Here is a 23,798-nt window from a genome sequence, read left to right on the forward strand (position 1 = left end):
GAGATTTGGGTAAATATTAAGATGTCACAGTAACCGACAATGAAAAAGAAAAGTTTCTTTTTTGTACGAGTAAGGATTTCGTTTTAATGCATGTTTATAACAGAATATCCTTCATTATCTTGATTTTACCCTTCCCAGTTTTTTGTCTTTTTAAATAACCTGCATATCATGAAATGCACGAGTGAGAATTGCTTTGTTATTATCACTTACAGATTTAACTCTTACTCCCTTTAGTGGTTCTGTAGACAAGCACCAACACTTGGGGCGCTACATACATTGTTCCTTCTGTCTGTTTTCATAAACGATGCTCTGTGTTTGCCCATCTTATTTCTGTTAAAAGAAATTTTATTAACTGATACAGAAATCCCTATGGGGACATAAAATTCATATTCATGCTAAATTTTTTATATCTTATCTCCGTTTCTTCTCTGTGTATATCATTTACCTTCCCCTGGCAACAGAAAAGATCCGTGCGTACTTTGGTGAGGCTGTATCCATGTACTTCAGCTTCCTGGGCTTCTACACCCTGACGTTGGTGCTGCCCGCCTGTCTAGGCCTGCTGCAGCTGGTGCTCTCAGTTGACACCCTCACTGAACATGCCCTCTTCGCCGCCTTCAACCTCGTCTGGGTCACCATACTTCTGGAGGTGGGTTTCGGTGGGTTACATAGGGGGTAGAAGAAGCAGCAACCACTCTGACCGCCAAACAATGAAGAGCACCGAAATGACAAAAAAAAAAAAAAATAAAAAATAAGAATAATAATTTCACCTCTTTCACTTCTCTGCTTCATTTCTACTACCCTCTTCCTCTGGCCTTCCATCGCTTCTCTTATTCTCTCCTCTTGCTTCTTCCCCAAAGCCTCCATCAGTTCTCCAAGCACGTTTCATAAGTCCTTCAGATTATATCTTCATTTATTGCCCATCCGTTTCCCATTCTTGTTCCACACACCCCACATCATTTCTTCCAAAGTTTTCTTCAAGCCCGCCTTCCCTTCTATCTGTCATTTCTTATCCTTTCTGCTCTAAATTCCTTATTCACTTCACCCTCTGTATTCCCTAAGCTGCCATTAATACATTCACTTATCCGTTTTTCATCCATTCTTTGCCCTTCCCCCAACTCCTGTTACCTCTCTTCCTGCATTCTCCTGTCTCTCAAGTCCTCTCATCATTTCTCTCTTTTCGTTTCCCTTTTATAAAGCCTTCCACCACTTTTCTTTCACCTTTCTCAATCTTTTCCAAGTCCTTGATTATTTCTCTCCCTCACAGCTTCTCGACATAACACACATAACAGAACACTGCGCAGCACATGCCACATTAAGACGCAGACATAAGGTCAGTGGTGCAGAGAACCAGTGGGACAAATCCAAAGGATCAGTTGCTTACCAGCGTCTGACGAATCTACTGTACTTGGCCAAAAAGATCGGATTAAAAAAAAATAGAAAAGAAAATACTTTACTCGAACCATCCTCTCTATCTCTTGTCCTTAACTGATAGCTGATATTTAACCCATTCAGCCCAAGAACATCATTTTCACTTTATTCATACTGTGTCCTAGTGGTGGTGGTGGTGGTGGTGGCAGTGGTGGTGATGGTGACGGTGATGGTGGTGGTGGTGGTGGTGTTGCTGGCGGTGGTGGTAGTGGAGGTTGTGGTGGTGTTGATGGTGGTGGTGGTGGTGCCAGTGGTGGTGATGGTGGTGGTGGTAGTGGAGATGGTGGTGGTGTTGATGGTGATGGTGGTGGTGGTTGTGGTGGTGGTAGTGGTGTTGATGATGACGGTGCTGGTGGTGGTGGTGGTGCCAGTGGTGTTGATGGTGGTGGTGGTGCCAGTGGTGTTGATGGTGATGGTGGTGGTGGTAATGGAGGTGGTGGTGGTGTTGATGGTGGTGGTGGTGGTGGTAGTGGAGGTGGTGGTGGTGTTGATGGTGGTGGTGGTGGTGGTAGTGGAGGTTGTGGTTGTGTTGATGGTGGTGGTGGTGGTGATGGTGTTGATGCTGGTGGTAGTAGTGGAGGTGGTGGTGTTGATATTGGTGGTGGTGGTGGTGGTGGTGACAGTGGTGTTGATGGTGATGTGGTAGTGGAGGTGGGGTGGTGTTGGTGGAGGGGGTAGTGGAGGTGGTGGTGATGGTGGTGATGGTGATGGTAGTAGTGGTGTTGATGGTGGTGGTAGTGGTGTTGATGGTGGTAGTGGGGGTAGTGGCGTTGACGGTGGTGGTGGTGATGGTTTTAATGGCTGTGGTGGTTGTGGTGGTGGTAGTAGTGTTGATGGTGATGGTGGTAGTACTTTTAGTGGTGTTGGTGGTAGTAGTGGTGTTGGTAGTGGTGGTGGTGGTAGAAGTGTTGATGATGGCAGTGGTGATGGTGTTAATGGCAGCGGTGGTGGTGGTAGTGGTTTTGATGGTGATATTGGTGATGATGGTAATGGCGCTGATGATGGTGCTGGTGACGGGTTTTGATAATGATAGTGGTGTTGATGGTGATGGTGGTAGTGGTGGTATTGGTGGTGTTGGTGTTGGTGGTGGTACTGGTGGTAATGGTGGTGGTGGTAGTATTCGTGGTGATGGTGGTGGTGGTGGTATTGGTGGTGATGGTGGTAGTATTTGTGGTGATGATGGTGGTCGTGGTATTGGTGGTGATGGTAGTGGTGGCGGTATTGATGGTGATGGTAGTGGTGGTGGTATTGGTGGTGATGGTAATGGTGGTGGTATTGGTGATGATGGTGGTGGTGGTATTGGTGGTGATGGTTGTGGTGGTAGTATTGGTGGTGATGGTGGTGGTATTGATGGTGATGGTGGTGGTTGTGGTATTGGTGGTGATGGTAGTGGTGGTGGTACTGGTGGTGATGGTGGTGGTGGTGGTGGTACTGATGGCGATGGTGGTGGTGATGGTTGTGGTGATAGTGGTGGTGATGGTTGTGGTGGTGGTACTGTTGGTAATGGTGGTGGTGGTGGTGGTGGTGTTGCGATGGTAATGGTGGTGGTGGTGGTGCGATGGTGATGGTGTGGTGGTGGTACTGATGGCGATGGTGGTGGTGGTGGTATTGGTGAAGATGGTAGTGATGGTGGTATTGGTGGTGATGGTAGTGGTGGTGGTATTGGTGGTGATGGTGGTGGTGGTGGTACTAATGGCGATGGTGGTGGTGGCGGTATTGGTGAAGATGGTAGTGGTGGTGGTATTGGTGGTGATGGTGGTGGTAATGGTGGTGATGGTAGTGCTGGTGGTGGTATTGCTGGTATTGGTGGTGGTAGTGGTGGTATTGGTGGTGGTAGTGGTGGTATTGGTGGTGGTGGTGGTATTGGTGGTGATTGTAAAGGTGGTGGTATTGGTGGTGATGGTGGTGGTATTGGTGGTGATGGTGGTGGTATTGGTGGTGATGGTGATGGTGGTGGTAGTATTGGTGGTGATGGTAATGGTGGTGGTATTGGTGGTGATGGTGGTGGTATTGGTGGTGACGGTGATGGTGGTGGTAGTATTGGTGGTGACGGTGATGGTGGTGGTAGTATTGGTGGTGATGGTGGTGGTATTGGTGGTGATGGTGGTGGTGGTAGTATTGGTGGTAATGGTGATGGTGGTAGTATTGGTGGTGATAGTGATGGTGGTAGTATTGGTGGTGATGGTGGTGGTATTGGTGGTGATGGTGGTGGTTGTGGTATTGGTTGTGATGGTAGTGGTGATGGTAGTGGTGGTGGTACTGGTGGTGAATGTAGTGGTGGTGGTATGGGTGGTGCTGGTGGTATTGGTGGTGCTGGTGGTAGTGGTGGTATTGGTGGCGATGGTGGTGGTGGTGGTATTGGTGATGGTGGTGGTGGTATTGGTGGCGATGGTGGTATTGGTATTGGTGATGGTAGTGGTGATGGTATTGGTGGTGATGGTGATGGTTGTGGTAATGGTGGTGATGGTAGTGCTGGTGGTGGTAATGGTGGTGATGGTAGTGCTGGTGGTGGTATTGGTGGTGGTATTGGTGGTGGTGGTGGTGGTGGTATTGGTAGTGGTGGTGGTGGTATTGGTGGTGGTGGTGGTGGTATTGGTGGTGATGGTGGTGGTGGTGGTGGTATTGGTGGTGATGGTGGTGGTGATGGTATTGGTGGTGGTGATGGTATTGGTGGTGATGATGATGTTAGTGGTATTGGTGGTGATAGTGGTGGTGGTGGTATTGGTGGTGATGGTAGTGGTGGTGGTGGTATTGGTGGCGGTATTGGTGGTGGTGGTGGTGGTGGTGGTATTGGTGGTGGTGGTGGTGGTATTGGTGGTGATGGTGGTGGTCGTGGTGGTATTGGTGGTGGTGGTATTAGTGGTGATGGTGGTGGTGATGGTATTGGTGGTGATGATGATGTTGGTGGTATTGGTGGTGATAGTGGTGGTGGTGGTATTGTTGGTGATGGTGGTGGTGGTGGTATTGATGGTGATGGTGGTGGTGGCGGTATTGATGGTGATGGTGGTGGTGGCGGTATTGATGGTGATGGTGGTGGTGGTATTGGTGGTGATGGTTGTGGTGGTAGTGATGGTGATTGTGATGGTTGTGGTGGTGGTACTGTTGGTAATGGTGGTGGTGCTGGTGGTGGTGGTGATATGGTGATGGTGGTGGTGGTGGTGGTGGTGCGATGGTGACGGTGTGGTGGTGGTATTGGTGGTGATGGAGGTAGTGGTAGTGGCAGTGGTAGTAGTGGTGATGATGGAGGTGGTGATAGCATTGATGGTGATGGTGATATTGGTGGTGATGGTGGTACTGGTGGTGATGATGGTACGGTAGTGATGGTATAGGTGGTAATGGTGGTACTGATGATGATGGTGGTATTTGTGGTGGTGGTGGTACTGGTTGTGATGAAGGTGATGGTGGTTGTGGTGGTGTTAGTGGTAGTGGCAGTGGTAATGGTTGTGGTAGTGACGGTGATGGGTGGTGGTGATATTAACGGTGATGGTAGCAGGGATGGTGATGACAGCGGTGGTGATGATGGTAGAGGTGGTGGTGGTGGTGATGGTAGTGGTTGTGGTAGTGGTGGTTGTAATTGTGGAAGGGGTGATGATGGTGATGGTGTTGATATTGGTACTGAGGGCAGTAGTGTTGGTGATGGTGGTGGCAATAATGGTGAGGGTGGTGATGATGGAGATGGTGTTAGTGTTGGTGGTAGTGATGATGGAGATGGGGATAGTGTTGGTGGTGATGATGGAGATGGTGATAGTGTTGGTGGTGGTGATGATGGAGATGGTGATAATGTTGGTGGTGCTGATGGAGATGGTGATAGTGTTGGTGGTGATGGTGGAGATGGTGTTGGTGCTGGTGGTGCTGATGGAGATGCTGAGTGTTGGTGGTGATGATGGAGATGGTGATAGTGTTGGTGGTGCTGATGGAGATGGTGACAGTGTTATTGGTGATGATGGAGATGGTGATAGTGTTGGTGGTGCTGATGGAGATGGTGATAGTGTTGGAGGTGACGATGGACATGGTGATAGTGTTGGTGGTGATGATGGTGACAGTGGGTGGTGGTAGTAGTGATGATGGTGGTACTGGTAGTGGCGATGGTATTGGTGGTGGCAGTGGAGGTGATGGTGGTATTGGTGACGGGGGAGTGGTGGTGATGATGGTGGTGGTGGTGGTCATAGTGGTGGTAGTGGTGGTGGTGATGGAGATGGTGGTGATATTGGTATTGATGGTGGTTGTGTTGGTGGTGATCGTGGTGGCGTAAATGGTGGTAGTGCTGATGATGGTGGTGATGGACGTGGTGGTGGTATTGGTACTGATGGTGGTTGTGGTGATGGTGATGGTGGTGATGGTAATGGTGGTGGTGTTAGTGTTAATGGAGGTGGTGATATTGGCAGTGGTGATGATGGTTGTAGTGGTGATGGTAGCGGCAATTATGGTGATTTTGACAGTAGTGAAGATAGTGTTGGTGATGGAAGTGGTGATGGTGTTGATGACGGTAGTGGTGGTGGTAATGGTGTTGATGATGGTAGAGGTGGTGGTAATGATGGTGGTAACGGTGGTGACTATGATGTATATAGTGGTGCGGTGAGGATGCTGTCACTATATCCCACTGACACCTTTGTTCAGAAATACTAATTCAGTTTAACTGCATTCACACCATCATACAGTCACACACACACACACACACACACACACACACACACACACATATATATATATATATATATATATATGATACGGTGTATGTATTTTCATATATTTATATACATGCAAGAGTGCTTTTATACGAGTATAGGGGTGATATAATTGAACTATATCATAACGCAGAACGCATTGTTCTATGAGGTGCATTTAAAAAGTAACTTCTGATAAATATTAATGAAGCTCATTGTCTTTCAGGGTTGCTCAAAGCCTCTACAGTTTTACACACTGTACGCAGTAACTGAAAAACGTCAAATCCTTTTCATCATTTACTGATGTCTGAAAAGCCTTGCTTAGGCATGTGGAAAGTGGGTTTGTGAAAGTCCTGGGTTGTGTGTGTGTAGTATGATTTCATCGGACCTTGGTTGGAGAAGAGCTTCTGTCTCAAGGTCTGCAATGTCTTTGTTTACTCCCATACGCCCAAAATTGGCCCTAAACAGCGGAATGTCTCAGAGATATTAAGACTGGGTCTTTTGGATTGATCTTGATCTACCTGTGCAAAGAATACATCTGCAAACAAACATTTCAGAATATAATGGCGGGAGTCGAAGTAAATGAGATCTCGCTGAATGTTTTGTTTAATGTGATCTCATACCACCACGAAATCTGCGTTGACAGCTGTTGTGTTAAAGCACAAAGATTTAATTCTGTTTCGTACACCCGTCATCCAACGTTTTAATTTTAGTGTTCCAGGCGCATTAGAATTTGTCAGCTTTGAGACTACAAAAACTTTGCAGCCTTTGTCCCCGGAAACAAGAATTGGCAAGCCGTCAGCTTTTTCCCTGCCACCTAGAGTCATCATTAATTTTTAATCCCAGCACAGGGCAAGTTGGATTTGTGTGGTAAACTAGGCTTTGATCTCTTCAGCGCGAGCTTCCCTGTACTGAAGCTAACTTTTACGAATCCCACTTGGACTAAGATACAGCTCACCCACATCCACTCCCATCTGAGGAGAAAAAAAAAAGAAAAAAGAAAAGAAAAGAAAAAGAAAAAAGAAAGAAAAAAGATAGAAAAGAAAAAGAAAAAAGAAAAAGAAAATGTCTTGCTGACCTGTCACTTGTTTGTGTACGATCTTGAGCCGTTCCAACATCAGAACTTATTTCAGTTGTGCCCCTGCTTTTCTTTCGTTGATGTTTTGTTGGTTTCTGCTCAAGACATTGCTTTGGTTCTTGACTTTCACTTGAAGAAGATGATGAGGATTGTAAAGTTGCAGTAGCAAATCTGGCGTTCATCCTTATTCGTCTCTTTCACTCATTTCTACCTCAGTTTCTGTTCGTTTCTGTTTCCTGGCTGCCATTTTGGCAGTTTTTTTTTTTTTTTTTTTTTTTTTTTTTAATACCCAGGACTCATCTTGCTCTTATGACCTGTCTCTCTTTGAGCAATCAAAAACTCGTGTCTTCAAGGATGTTGATGAGTGAAAGTGCAACCGTGTGAGCAATATCAAACAGATCATGAAAAGTCGCTTGGTTTCGTAAGTCTGTCTCACTAATCCTTGAGATGCTTTTTCGAAGACCTTGCCATTATGCAGAAGAAGTTGTTTGTAGACGTAGGGTTCGTACTTCGTCGGGAAACTTTCATCGTAACAGATTTCCGTCACTGTTCTTGGATGTGATGACAATGCTCTCAATCAGGGTCCTATTATTTTCTTCATACTGAAGACGGAATAGGAGCGTCACCACCTCTCCCCTCGATGGAAACAAACACCTTAAGGACAACTGTTCTCATACAGTACTGAAAAAATCAAGACAAACAATAAGTATTGACATGTAAGGCACATATACACAGTGGGTCAATACAACATCCTTAGATCCAAGACACTTCACGTTCAGAGCTAAATTTACACGATGCTTGAGCAACCTCTAAATGTTAATCAATTCTCACAGATATCTGCATACAATACATTTTCAGTAATAGTAAAAAAACGATGGGTTCAGCAAATATGATTTCCGAAGATTATTTTTAAAAACAACTTTTATATACTCGTGTGTGTATATACAGTAAATATATATATATATATATATATATATATATATATATATATATATATATATATATATATATATATATCATCAGCCGTTTGAGTATCCACTGCAGGACCGGCCTATCCCAACCGAAGTCGGGACGATACAGCCAATGTATCTCTACCAAGTGGCTTAGGCTGTCTATACCTCATACCAATTAATCTGGCCAGGCATGTATGGCAACAGCGTTCCTGCCGAGATTCTGATTGGCTGAAGGGGGTTGTTCGATTTCGTTGTTGCTTAAAGCGGTACTCTCTTTATTATCGGATGTGATACTGAATTTGTCGACAGTACAGTCGTCAAAAGCAATAAGATATCCGTTATATACTTAAAAACAATGAAATTTTCGTAGGAAGGTAAAGATATGAGTCAACAAAGTATTATAACAGTCCAAGTCAAGGTCAACATTCGAACAATTCCTTTAAATCTCCGACACTCCTTAATATAACAGAAAATAAAGGAAACCTGCTAAATCTAAGCATTGGTATAATACACATTTAAATTATAAGATCAGTCCTCACCTTTAAAATGTACCAAAACTCTGAATAATTAAAAATTTCAATGAAAAGACAAGTTCTGCGGGGAGGGAGGTTTGAAACAATCGTGAAATTCAAAGTTGGCTAAAGGAAAACTATTTCATTGTATCTCCTCTATTATCACAGTAAGGACTGATCTCAAATTTTAAATGTGTTATACCAACGCCTAGATTTAGCAGGCTTCCTTAATTTTCTGTTACATTAAGGAGTGTCGGAGATTTAAAGGAGTTGTTCGATGCTAACCTTGACTTGGACTGGTATAATACTTTGTTGACTCATATCTCTACCTTCCTACGAAAATTTCATTGTTGTTAAGTATATAACGGATATCTTATTGCTTTTGACGACTGTACTTTCGACAAATTCAGTATCACATCTGATAATAAAGAGAGTACCGGTTTATGCAACAACGAAATCGAACAACCACCTCCAGCCAATCAAAATCTCGGCGGGAATACTGTTGCCATACATGCCTGGCCAGATTAATTGGTATGAGGTATAGTAGAGATTGTATGTAGGGTGAGAAGTGCTTGTAAATATATATATATATATATATATATATATATATATATATATATATATATATATATATATATATATATATATGCAAACTAACCACAGGAGAAATGAAAGGAGCGACAGTGAGTACTTTCGTATATTTCATCTTCAGACAGAGTGAGACAGAGACGTAAAGGGTAGAGGTCTTTTATGCACACCCGCATATATATATATATATATATATATATATATATATATATATATATATATATATATATATATATATATATATATATATATATATATATATATATCCATCATCCAATCCTACATTACCCCATGAGGAGCGTAGGAGCCCGGGGCTAGGCATTTGGTCCCAACATTTAAGATGAAAGTGACCAGCCTCACTCATCCCTGAGCGGCATTACGTGAGCAATCAACCCCAACCATCCCTTGGATATAAACCTTCACCGGCTCAATCCGATTGGAGCGCAATAATTACTCACTAAACACCAGGCACCACTATTTGGTTATATTGTTACCACCCAGCGTAGTAAATGGTTTCCTGGTGTACAGGAAACCATTTGGCTTGTCACTCAGTGTAGAGTCACCCACAGGCAGAAGGAAGAGGAAAGAATAAAGGAAAGAAAGACAGAAGAGGGAGTGTAAAGTTACCCGTAGGCAGAAGGACAAGGAAAGAATGAAGGAAAGGAAGACAGAAGAGGATGAAGGGAAAGAAGGATGGAGGAGAGGATCTATCTATCTATCTATCTATATCTATCTATCTATCTATTTATATATATATATATATATATGTATATCTATCTATATCTATCTATCTATCTATTTATATATATATATATATATATGTATATAAACCACCAGAGCCATAACAAGTTCTGATGATGCCCAGGGCAAATTCTTCATTTACCTCCCGCTCCCTCGCTCGCCTTTCATGGATTATTGTTATTATTATTGTTTCTTTCTTTTCTTTTCTTTTAAGGAATGGCCAATTTAAAAAATAAAGGAGCAAAAGTAATCAATAATTTATCATAAACTCAACATTTGTGTTAACTTTTTCAGCACGATGTCCCTTCAAAAAACTATTTTTACTACCTCAGTATTATTTTATAAATCTTAGGGAAGACGCATTATAATGACGGGACTGAGGAATGTTATATCAATCTCTCAACTCTGAAATATCCTTTCAAAATGTTAATAAAATATCTGGTGGTAGCAAGAATAAAATCAAAGTAATGTACGTTATTGCACTGGGGTTAAGTAGTTATTCATTGTTAAAAAAAGAATAACAGTCAAAGAGCTAACCGTTTGGTTGTTGTCATATTTGACAGCGGAATAAACTCATCTGGAGTTGGCCTAAATGAAATTCCTAAGTCAAGCATTAACAGCGATACGGTTACCTAAGGTACTTTATTAAGCGCATTTTACTGTAAGAACTTTTGTCATTAGAACTTTATACTCTGATGTTAACTCTTTCGCTGCTGTTGATAACTTACACATATTTTTTATATTTATATTTATACCTGCCATATATTATTTATTACTTTATGTTAATTATACATGGAATATCTTCTCGTTTATCAAGCACATCATACTGTATATTACTCGTGTAAATATAGTGTTACCTTGGTAGCAACAAGTCAGACCACATAGCTGTGCTGGTGTTTGCAGCTGTGGAAGCGGCGGTGTGCGGGTCTGGCGTACGGGTGGGGGACGCTGGACCGCCAGTTCCAGATGCAGGCGGTGAGGCCCGGCTACCAAGGCCGTATGCAGCAGAACCCCATCACAGGACGATACGAACCCACCTACCCGCACTGGAAGACCAAGGCCAAGGTCAGGCACGGCACGATTTGGGGCAGGGGGGGGGGGAGTTGTTGGTAGAGTGATTAAAGAAGTTAACTGCTGTCCGAACAGATGCGGGTTCGATCCCATGTTTGGACAGGAAACAATATATATATATATATACAGTATATGCACGTAGGAACGTAGCAGGATTGCTAGGTCTTAGGGATGGGACTGTCAAGTCTGTGTTCAGAGTCGGAGCCACATAAAAAAAAATGGGGGGGGGGAGGGCAAGGTATGAATGTAACCAAGTCAGGGCAAGGCAGGGAATCAAAACAAAATTGACGAGGGAAACATAAATCACGGTATATGATAAGTACAAGGGTACAATAAATTAGAGCAGAGTACGAGTATGACACACTGTGGCCTGGGAGGACAATGCCAGGGAGTACAAGACGGTAAGTTAAAACAGGAAATAGCAGTGCAAAATGAGGAAGGGCACGGTAATGAAGAACAAGAAAAAGTATAAAAAGGACAGGCAAGGCCAGAACAATGTATAGCAATGTGAAGCGGTGCATGGCAAGACAGACAGGGGAATGTCGAGGAAGGAGCTGACAAGGTGACAGGATGACATAAACGGTATGAGGTATGGTGGGCAAAGCAGGTATACTTGTAAGTATGGTACGCCCAAGCAGTACAGGGTATGGTAGTGCAAAGTAAGACGGGCAAAGCAAGACTAGGTATGGTGGGGCAAAGCAAGACAGGGTATGGTAGGGTAAAGCAAGACAGGGTATGGTAGGGTAAAGCAACACAACACAGGGTATGATGGGTAAAGCAAGACAGGGTATGGTGGGTAAAGCAAGACAGGGTATGGTGGGTAAAGCAAGACAGGGTATGATGGGTAAAGCAAGACAGGGTATGGTGGGTAAAGCAGAGAACAGTCTGGCAGGGCAAAGCGCGGTAGAGTAGTTTGGGATTGACAGGACTAGAGAGGAGATAAGTTCGGGCTGCGATGTACAGCGGTATGCACTTGAGCTGATAAGTTTAAAATCATATCCACTAGCCTAACTAAAGATAGCACTAGCCTAACTGAAGATAGCACTAACTAAAGATAGCACTAAGCTTACTTGATGTGTGACTCTGCTGAACTGCCATGCAACACAGACATTGTATCTGATTGTTTCCTGATTGAGCCTTATGTTCAAATGTCATTCTGAACTGAACACAAACGTACGCACTTGACACATTCTATAATGAATACAATAGGAGTACAAATGTATTTTTTCAACAAATTTCCAACAAATAATACGGCAAAATACTCAAGCTAAATCAAATTTTCAATCTTGGATGTCACACTGTGTTTAGATTTGAAAACAGGATTTTCCGTGGCTGTCTTTCTGAGAAAATCTGGACAATACTTTTCACTTAGTCGCCGCTGCCCTGGGACTTTATGTAGCCAGAAAACCTCCAAAGTACAGTAGGCAGGGTTACCAGTGCAAAACAAAACAGTTTTCAGCAGGTTTTTATTTCCAGTCACTGCATGATGGTATTGTGATCCCTACCCTGACGTATGGAAGCGAGGCGTGGACCTTGCAAGAGGGGAACAAGTCAAGAGTGAGAGCAGTGGAAATGAGTTACTTGAGAGGAGCATGTGGAGTGACATGGAGGGACAGGCTGACGAATGAAGAAGTGAAGGAACGTTGTGGGGTAGATGTGGATGTGGTTGAAAAGATTAGGAGAAATACACTGAGGTGGTTTGGACATGTGGAGAGAATGGAGAATGAAAGACTGACCAAGAGGGTGTATGTAGGTGAGGTGGAGGGAGGGAGAGGGAGGGGTAGACCGAGGATGAGGTGGAGGGATGGAGTTGAGAGGTATATGAGGGAGGGGGGGGTGAGTTGGGGGGAGGGGAGTCAAATGGTGGGTGACAGAGTGACTTGGAGGCGTTTTGTCTGCGGCCACCCTTTGCGGGATTAGGGCGTCGGGCTATAGATAGATAGATTTTATTTCCACTTATTCATTTTTTTTTTTTTTTCCCAAAAAGGGGATGCGTCTGCACCGGACTCAACGCCCCTGAATTCGCCAGTGCTCTCATATCTCATATTTTTAACTGTAGGGAAGACAAAAGTCATGGGAAGTTTCTGTAGTCTCCTTATCCTGTCATTGCCACAATGACAAACAAGCGGGGAAATAGAATAGTTCATGACAATTTTACTTTCGAAACTAAAATTTCTTTTTACAGAAGTGACAAGAGACATTCTGCATTCTCCTTGCCTTTCTTACTGAAACAAATCATAGTTACGACGAGGAGACGATCTTAATTTTGTATATCTCATTCCAGGTCGAGTTCCTCTTTCTCATTGTTCAGAGTTGTCCTCGCTTTCCTTCTTGGACAACCATTTGCTTCACAGCATCAGCCTCTTCCCACAGCTGTACATGGTGTCTGCGCCCGCCGTGGGAGTGTGTGTTGTGGGTGCATTGTGGGTGATGGTGGGGGCCTTCTGGGCGGAGGAGCAATTGGTAGACTGGCGGCGGCGCTACGGCAACATCGCGGGCATCTTCACACACGTCCCCTCGGCCTTCTATGCTGCACTGGTCTGGCTTATGAACCACTACTACAAGAAGCTGGCAGCCGCACTCACAGACTGGGGTAAGACGGGCCTGGGTGCTTGGATTGACGATGTCGGATGCGTGGTATAGTAGGGGACAAGCCGATTAAGTAGTAGTAGTAGTTGTTGTTCCCTAGGCAGTCTGGCCAAACAGCTCCGAGTCCTTTTGGAAGGTCATGGCCGAGACCGGGCTTTCCCACAGAGCTCTCAAAGAGTGTATGTTGTGTTGTTGGCATAGGCGATTGTGTGCAATGCAATTTTCTATAATGTGCTTAATAGTATGGGGTGCTGTATTGCATCCTGGACAGGCATCAGCAACGGAGTCATCCAGACTCATCTGATAGCTTAAGAGGGCTGGATGGTGCCCACATCTCAGCCTGGCCAGGTAGACCCTGTCCTCACGAGAGAGATAGGATTCAGAAGGGTGGATGTCAGGAGGCCGTGCATGCAGCTGTGTGTTGTCTTTAAGTGACTGAATGGAACGGCGAATGATCTGAGTGTGGATATGCTTCTGGAAGCTGGTCTGAGGTGCGCGAGTGGGGGAGAGATGACAGTATTTGTGTATGGTATCGTGTGCTTGGTGTTGTTTTGGTGTTCCTTGGTGTGGGTGGATGTGCTGCCATGTAATATAGTGGATGTTGTGGGCTTGTGGAGGCTGCAGCAAGAAACTGGGTGCCTCTCATGTCTAGGTGATCCTTGACTTTGAGGACTTTGGTTTCTTGATGTAGGTGGTCTGTGGGTGTAGTAGCTGTGCAGCCTGTGATTATTTTTAGGGCCTTGTTCTGTATGGTCTGTATGGTGTTGTAGTGTGTTTTGGTGAGGTTAGAAGCCCAGGCAGGGCTTGCGTAATTCATCACTGAACGTATGTATTGTTTGTATACTGTGGTGGTGGTTTCTTTGTTGTGTCCGAATGTTGTATGGGCAAGTGACCTCAAAGCATTGAGTCTTGGTGTTATTTTATTTTTAATGTTTGTGATGTGTCGTTTAAATGACATTGATGTACTGTATGTTACACCAAGGATTTTGTGTGTGTGTGTGTGTGTGTGTGTGTGTGTGTGTGTGTGTGTGTGTGTGTGTGTGTGTGTGTGTGTGTGTGTGGTAGGGGAGTGTTGTTTATGGTGAGGTGTGGGATGTGACTGTGTTCTGCTGTCCAGTTTGTGAAAAGAGTCATTGTAGATTTGGCTGGGGCTATCTTGAGCCTGTTTGTGGTGAACCATTCGTATAGTTTGTTGAAGTAAGGTTGAATGATGTGTGCAGCTGTGTTTGCATTTTGGTGCGTACATGTAAGTGTTATATCATGTGCATAGGAAGCTATGTGTATCTGTGGTGTGTGGGGTGTGGGTATGTCGTGCATGTATAGGTTAAAGAGTGTAGGGGACAAAACAGATCCTTGGGGGACGCCATTTTTGAAGGTTCTGATGTTAGAGGACTGACTGGCAAATATTATGTGTTCACATCTGCCTGCCAAGTAGTTTGCCAGCCATCTTTTTGTATTATTGTGCATGTTTGTGTTGAGTATTTTGTTTGTGAGGTTGTGGCGGGGGATGGCATCAAAAGCTTTGCTAATGTCTAATGTGATTAGGAGTGTTCTGTGTGGTGGCCTAGCTGAATTCATGCCATCGAAAACTCTCTGTGTAAGGTCTGTAAGAAGCTGATTAAGCTGTAGATGATACTAGAGGCATTAATTTTCATTATTTTAAACTTTTATCGGTTTTCAGTTCTTTGTCCATTATCTATTTATTATATATCAGGTGGTAATATATATCTCAGTTTTTTGGGGAAAAAAAAAAAAAAAAGCATTCCAACAGGCGTGCCATACTCTGTCACTTTCAGCATCAATCACAAACTGCCACTGATCTCTGTTGTTAGTTTATCCACTGTCGGTATATTAGTGTGGTCGACATGAATCATAATGTGTGCCCAGTAAAAGCGAAACTAAAACCGGCACAAGGCTTTCATCTGTCTGTACCAGGTACTGGATTATAAACACCAAAAGCAGTGTTAGATTTAGATCTTTCACTCCCATGACGTATTTTTCATTAAGTTACCGCCAATCGACTTAAATTTTTTCTCCTGTAGCAGCGAAGGGAGTAACTGACAATATCTATTCCCTCCAGTTCAAAAGATGTTTCCTAAGCTGAATATAATCGTTTGGAGATAGCAAAAAATAAGGTTAAAAGTACATCGTCGAACTAATGGAGTTTATGATTTAAGTTACGAGAAAACAAACATTAGGATGTACAACTGGTCATGGGAAACAGAAAATAAAGGCGTTTAACCAGGATTGGTAGTTCAGTCATTACCAGTAAAACAATGAGTCACGTATTATCAACTTAGAGGGTTTTCAGCACCTCTTCCTTAACGGTTTGTTATGCATACTACACCTAACGGTTCTGTGTTATTTAGGCCTTTCTGAAATCGACGCAAAGTGCATATGTAATATACAAGAGAATATCAACGTGCCGTATGCAGAAAGAAACTAATGAGAAGAACCAGGAAGTGTCCACACCCGGCGAGACTAGGTGACTAGGTGTATCGTGCCACATTAGCAGTGGAGGTGTAGGGTGACTGGCTTATACTCGTGGGTTCGTTATCTTACTCTACGCTGGCACTGAGGCTGGGAGAGGAGGGAAGGAGGATGCGGGACTCTCATACAGCTGCGCCGTGTTCTAGGTGGCACAGGAGGTTTTGTGTCGTAGCTGCTTGTCCTTAGCTTTTTGTTTTGTATGTTGCGCTTTAACATCCTCTTCTGTATTAGTTATATTGTATTAATTCGACATGCTTTGCATAAGTAACATACAGAAGGAAACCGAGTTCTAACGTGCAGATTAAGCCCCCAAGGAAGGTGTTACGTAATAGCCAAAGCCTCTTAGAACACAACCCTCTGTCAGGTAACTATCAAAACAGTGAATAAACTAATGCTCCTGTGCAGAGAACGGAATTACACACCTGGAACCTGTTGTGTAATCTTACGAGAAGGTAATGTACAGTCGGGAACAAAAATTTAGCTAATGCTTCACGTCTCCTCAGTCCCAGTGCTGCTAGTGTTCTTAAGATGATTGAGGCTTGGTATATTTTTCTGGACACTTTATGTTGGGTAGTGGTAGGTTTAAGTAACATATTCTCCCTATTAATGTTAAGAAGTTGTCAGGAAAAAAAAAAAATGGTGGGAATGGATGGGATGGTGCTGGGGCAGTTCAGGGGCATTATACCCTGTGAAGCTGGGCATTGTTTGTTGGATAGTATGGGTCTGGAAAAGAAAAAAATAGGTAAAATAAGGAAGCACGTGGCGTTTACATAATCCCTTTGTTCTGACTGTAGAAAAAAATGATAGTGAGTGTAACAAATTGACAAGAGGAAGGCACTAAGCTGGACGTGAGTGGTGTGCAGCTGGAACTGCGATTTATTATTTCTCAGGGCGCGTGGGATTATGTATGGTGTGGACAGAGTAGTAATAGCCTTTCTGCATTCCATCACGTCGGTTGTACTGTACAGTATCACAATCTTAGCATGATTACTACGAGATACCTGTATACTGTTCGTCCACTTTCACCTTTTCACTGTTGATGTATCTGCCTTACTTTGTATGCTTCTTCTTTCCCAGAGAACCACCGGACCCAGAGTGAGCATGACTGGCACCGAGTTAGCAAGCTGGTCGTCTTTGAGTTTGTCAACAACTTCTCCTCGCTGTTTTACATCGCCTTCTACATTCAGGACACCGACATGCTCTGCTCGGTATGTTTGATAACACTGGCAGGACGTTACATTTGCAGGGATGTAGGTGGAACGCCCACCATCTTCTGGCGACTCTACAATGAGTGACAAGCCAAATGGTTTCCTTTAATCTAAGAATCTATGTACTACGTTAGGCGGCAACCATATAACCAAATGGACGCCTGGCGCCCTAGGGGGTAGGCTTTCCAACCGGGTGGGATCCTTATGGACCTCCATCTGAGGGGTGGTTGGGGTTTACTACTCATGCGCTGCCACTCACAGGTAAAGGAGACTGATGCCTTATGAGTCGGAACTGAGTAGCCGAGCCCTGGGTCCTAGGCTTCTGATGGGGCGAAGAAGAAAGGGTTAATAAAGATACCGGTAGTAGCAGCAGAAGTAATAATAATAATAGCAATAATAATAATAATAACTATAATAATAATAATAATAATAATAATAATTTATTATTATTATTATTATTATTATTATTATATTATTATTATGAAAATAATGACATATTATATGACTACTTGTATTAACAATTGGTTCTCCATCTTCCATGAGGAGTAAAACAGTATGGCAGATAATGAAATCCGATATATCTCTACTTAGTGCCCCCTCTCCACACACACACACACACACACACACACACACACACACACACACACACACACAAATATCTAGATCCACCAGTGCACAAAACTAGCGCTATTGGCTAAACTAATGCCGTTAAGGGTAGCAAAAGAGCATCAAACTACCGTTAGGTGGCTAGAATAGATCATAGAATAAGGTCCAATATCACACCTCTGACTGGTCATCATAAGAGAGGAAAACAAAGAGTGCACCAGTGACGTGTAACAAGGCCGCCAGTCACAAAATACTTGCAACACTTACACCCCTTACTTTATAAACAGTGTATCAGATCAGTGATGTCCTGTGCGTCCCCGCAATGAGTCCCGATTCTATCTAACACTCACTGTAGTACCTTACAGATCATACAGAACAACGCCCTACGCATCATCACCGGCAGCACCAGTACCAATCTCAAAGCTCACAATTTCAAACGAAAGTTCTCCCTGTCAGAGAATATATTGATATAGGATGCATGCAGTTCAACGCCAACCTGTGCTAACTCGCAACACCTCTGTCATTATAATATATGACAAAGCCACACAATACATAAACAATTACCAAACCCTCAACAACATCCCACCTACAGACATTCTAACACTAGCAATGAAGAAACACCTACTGTACGTACTTATTTTCACTTGCGGGGCAATACAACACCTCGATCATAACATTGTACTACAAGCCCCCTCCCGACCTTCACTCGTCGGAAGTATTCTTAAACACAGCTGATCGAGGCCACCAAGCTAGTCTTAGTTTAGGACATAACCCTGCCCACCTCAGTTACCAGCTTAGGTCTGGGTTGGGTGGAACCACAGATGACATTTGCCTCGCATGTAGGATAGGTTCACACAAAACCCTAACCCACATAATGCAGAACTGCACATCACACGCCACACTAAGACGCAGAAAAAGCAACGCTGTAGAGAACATATGGAACAACTCTATGGAGGTAATTGCTTACCTGCGGTAGACGGGTCTGCTGAGCCAGGAAGACCGGGATTGAGCAACAGCAACAGCGACGCTGGCGCACTATCTAATGAGTAGATCATTAAACAGAAAACATATGGGTAAAACAGTGTGAGAAAAATAAAAGTCCGTGGGCGAGGGGAGGCAGCTGTGAATGAGTGACTGCAATGGACTTGAGCGCAAGCACGGGGCTAATGTTGTATGGCAGTCATTTGAACGAATGGATGACGTATCATCAACCATTGAGTAAAATCATTTGACTCGTGAAACAGTTCAGATGAAGACAAGATCAATGCACCTTCTCCATAACTCTATGAATCTGGAATGATACCATCTGTAGTGTCGATGTGGTATCAAAAGTGGCCTGAAGGTTTTTCCTGAACGATGTCTTCTGGTGAAGGAGCACAAATTAAAGTCAGTGGTAGCCTTGCAATTTTTTTTTTTTTTTTTTTTGGGGGGGGCAAGGAGTTTGGGAGCACAATGAGGGTAATTCTTCATCAACAGTTTGATTTTCAGATTCTGTATGGACAGTTTCATTAAAATATGTCCAGTAATTTGATGCAGCTAGAAGGACAAAGAAAATGAGAAAGCAAATGGAAGACCTGCTAAATCTCCTCACAACATGGGGCACGATCACGCGGAAATAATGCACCTCATCTCACTTCGTGCACAAGACTGATGTGCTTAAGGGGAGGAGGGAGGGAGGTGTTGGTGGAGCGGACAATAGTGGTGGGCTACTGTCCAAAACAATACGTGATAGATCCCACACTGTAGCATGAAACTATGGGGGGAGGAGTAATAAATTTCGTTAAAGCAATTTATACTGATCTACCACAAAATCTATCGACATGTCATAAAGCCACTCTCGCAAATCTCATCACGAAAGTCCTCGATGGGACAGTGTAACATGTATTATGGACGGTGTTTGGTTAGCGCCGAAACGGTTACATGTGAAGGTGTGTGACATGTAAGGGGACTACTGGGCCTCAGGAAACGAGCCGTCTTCTCTTTGCTCAGTGCTTAAAACGTAAAGAATAGACTATAGGAATTATATATATATATTTTTTTCACATTCCAGCAGTAATCTGTGGTAGATTTTATTATAATTATTAACCCTGGTTGTGCCAAAAGCACCACACTGTACTCTCCCAACAGGTCACACCTCAAAACTAGTTGCAATTTTGCAGTTTCATCTTTTCTTAATACTGCCGACATTATGTTACACGAGCCTAGATTATTGATGATCCGTGCATAGAAATGCTAACAAGTATTTTCTTCCCTACAGCAAGTGGCCACGATGCTGATTGTGACGCAGATGATCAATCACTTCCAAGAAGCACTGCTGCCGTATGTGGTCAAGAAGGCATACGTTCAGGTAAACTCACACACACACACACACACACACACACACACACACACACACACACACACACACACACACAGGGTATATATATATATATATATATATATATATATATATATATATATATATATATAAATAGTATATATATTTATATACACACACACACACACACTGTGAGAGCTACAGTTATCAGGCATGTAAGAAATGGGCAATATTAAAGTGTTTTTGAGTCATGTGTGATGCATAACGGTGTTACTATGCTGTTGAAAGTCAACAGTTATTGGATTTATTGTATCAACATCATCATCATCATCATCTGTAGTTAATGTGAAATCACTTTCCAGTGCAGTATGTATGCTGTACCATAATTTCGTGTGTCACTGTCTGCAGTTTGAGGCTCAAGTGATGACTCAGCTGCGGGAACATCCACTGACAGCAAAGCTGTTCGAGGAGGTGGTGCGACCAGTACACAACTGTCCCATGGAGGAGGAACCCGTGCCAGTGTTGGCCCTGGACGCCAAGGATCCCCGCATCGTCCAGGCCAAGGAAGAGGCTGACCTGGACCCATACCTGGTGAGACTGTTGGCCAGGCTGTAGTACCCGTCTTCTCCTGACCTTAGCAAGTTTACCAGCACCTTTAGAGCTGATAGGACCCTATACATGGTAGCCCTGTGCACCCTGGGTGGAGTGAAGCAGGTGCGGCGTTCACCCAGGAGCCATCCCTCCTCATATTTCCCTGAACCTCGCCGTGTGGAAGGACCCTGGTTTGATCCTGGCGAGGCGCTGTCTGCCACAAAGGGCCACCCATTCCCGTCAGATACTGTATTGTACCTGTAGGACAGCCTCGCAGAAGCAGCAGCTTACATGTGGTTCATGGGTCTGCTTAGTTGGAGAGACCGGGGTTAAGTAACAACAGTGACAAGAACTAGGACATTATTGCCTAACAATTTTTTTTCGTATTGCACGTCAGTATACTCTGATGTGTTATTTTTATCATTTTATTTGAATTTCAACTTAGTTTGCACTGACAACATACAGGGGAACAGTAATGTATTCAATGAAGAAATTAAAAAGTAAGATAGAGATGCCAAGGAGGCTTGTGACGCCACGAGAATACCTACTGACCTGGTTAGCATCGGAGGCCTCCAGGGGCCCACCCAGGAATTTTCTAAGGGTGGCGGGCCGTAGTGAGGTGAGGTCAGGTAATCCGATAATTACTGGGAGGTCACATGCAGGTTTAGAGTCAGGCAGCTGCTGGCTCATGTGTTACTCTTTGTTTGTACTTGCCAATTTTTCATGTTTTGCTGTTATCGAAATAAAGATATATAAATTTTTAAAGGACCCAGAGAGCTAAGGGGGCGGGGGCCCCGGGCCCGGCCCCACCCCCCTGGGTGCGCCCCTGGAGGCCTCGTAATACTCTTGTTGGCCGATTTAATTTGGATATTGCACCTTAACACCTTCAGTCCAATGACGTATTTTCTTTTTATTCTTGCTTTCCAGAAAATTTAATTCCGCTTAGGACAGATTTTTCGAGCAGGTTGGGTTAGATGTCGCCTAAACAACCCCGTCTGTACCAGAGAATTTCCCGAGTGGAATATAACCGTATGAGGGTAGAAGAGCCTTTACTAATAATAATAATAATAATGAGAAGCGTTGCTTGTCGCTGGAACAACAAGTAGGTCTTCCTTCGAAAACAAAGTTGCTGGAGCGTTGTGAGTTGGATTTACAAAACAGACGTTTATCTTATTATAACTGTTGAAATATAAGAGAGTTAAACAAGACAACTTTTGTTCAACAAAACGTTTAGGAACCTTAGCCCCATACCATAAGGCCTGCCCCTTTTTCTTGATGTCAAATTACAGAACTCATAAAACAGCACAACTTTTTTCAATGCTATAACAAAATGTTTACACGTTAAAGGATATAAACAAAAACGTGTCGAAAAAAAATAAAATAACGTTTCCCTTCATATTTCAGGTGAGCTTTTTTGTACGACACTTCCGGTCATATATATATATATATATATATATATATATATATATATATATATATATGCAGCTCAACTACGATGTCTAGACTACCTAATCTCGAATCTCGTTGCAATAGCTCTTTTGTTTCTGAGTTTTTGCGTACACAAAATGACGTTTTCCTTTGAAAAATGACGTTTTCTCGAAACCGGAAATGAATTTTTAAAAAATCAAAAATGAGTTAGAAGCGTCTACTGACGTTGCATCTATTCTGAGAATATGAACGAAATCGAACATCAAACCTCTGAGCTATTAACGTTTGAAAAAAAAGAGGGGGGAGGAGAGGGAATAATAATAACAATAACAAACAGTAGAATAACAAGATCTTCCGTTGGAAACGGCAGACCTTAATAACAACAGCAGCAGCAGCAACAACAACAACAACAACAACAACAACAACAACAACAACAACAACAACAACAACAATAATAATAATAATAATAATAATAATAATAATAATACCTTACGTCGCCGCATTCAATAGGCAGTTATTAACTTGTGCGCCATTTACATCGTTGTATAGTCACTAAAGTCTGCCTCAGTAACATACAGGAAGATATTGAGATGCAGTCTGCAGAATAAATCGCTAAGGAAGAGATGTTATGAAATCTCACAAAGCCAATTTGAATTCGAGCTATACGGAGAGGGAACAATGGGGAGGGAGGAAAATTGCCTGGGTGTGGAAAAAGGGAGGGTGGGGGGGCGGAGAAAGAAAAAGGGGATGAAGAAGAAGAAAGAACTGTGAGGGAAAGTGATACAGAGACAATGAAGAGTAAGTGAATCAGGAAAAACGAAGTGGGCCAGAGTGTTGAATTTTAGAGGGAGATTGTCTTGTGAAATGAAAATAAATGAAGGCATTTGATACTGAATGACAAAATAATATCCATATGTACAGCATTACACTGTGCCATTACTGCTATCTTGTTGGTGATCTGTCCCCCGCTAATAATTCTCCCACAAGGACGACCATAACACCAAGAGTAAAGCCGACTACTTCTGTCAGTTATCTAGACATCAGCAGTGTTGGATTAGCTCCATCTTAGAAAACCCTCTCTTCCCTTTGGCAGGACACATATGATGACTACCTGGAGATGTTTGTGCAGTTTGGCTACGTATTCCTGTTCTCCTCTGTGTACCCGATGGCTGCCTTCTGGGCGGTGCTCAACAACGTACTGGAGCTTAAAACTGATGCATTCAAGCTGTGTCGTGTCTTCCGGCGCCCCCGTGTCAAGAAAGTTGGATCCATCGGAGTGTGGCAGGTGAGTAACGAAACAACAGTCAGAAGTATAGTACCTCAGTTGTTCACTTATCATAATAATAATAATAATAATAATAATAATAATAACAACAACAACAACAACAACAACAACAACAACAACAATAATAATAATAATAATAATAATAATAATAATAATAATAATAATAATAATAATAATAACAACAACAACAACAATAATAATAATAATAATAACTTTACTTAGCCTCAAACACAATACATTAAGACCTAT

General features: G+C 43.1%; 1 protein-coding gene across 3 annotated transcripts in view; it reads left to right on the forward strand.

Annotated features, from left to right (window-relative positions):
* Positions 1-23,798, forward strand: part of Axs (Abnormal X segregation) — a 155,325-nt gene that overhangs the window by 124,772 nt on the left and 6,755 nt on the right. For all 3 annotated transcript variants that reach the window (XM_080271796.1, XM_080271798.1, XM_080271797.1), the window contains 7 exons: positions 462-646; positions 10,868-11,029; positions 13,409-13,628; positions 17,192-17,322; positions 20,186-20,275; positions 20,654-20,836; positions 23,358-23,549. In XM_080271796.1, the coding sequence (XP_080127922.1) occupies positions 462-646; positions 10,868-11,029; positions 13,409-13,628; positions 17,192-17,322; positions 20,186-20,275; positions 20,654-20,836; positions 23,358-23,549 (1,163 nt within the window). The remainder of the gene's footprint in view (positions 1-461; positions 647-10,867; positions 11,030-13,408; positions 13,629-17,191; positions 17,323-20,185; positions 20,276-20,653; positions 20,837-23,357; positions 23,550-23,798) is intronic.

Source organism: Coenobita brevimanus, chromosome 47 (assembly GCF_032717465.1).
Source record: "Coenobita brevimanus isolate Jiangsu-jjx chromosome 47, ASM3271746v2, whole genome shotgun sequence".
In the NCBI taxonomy this organism is placed as follows: Eukaryota; Metazoa; Arthropoda; class Malacostraca; order Decapoda; family Coenobitidae; genus Coenobita; species Coenobita brevimanus.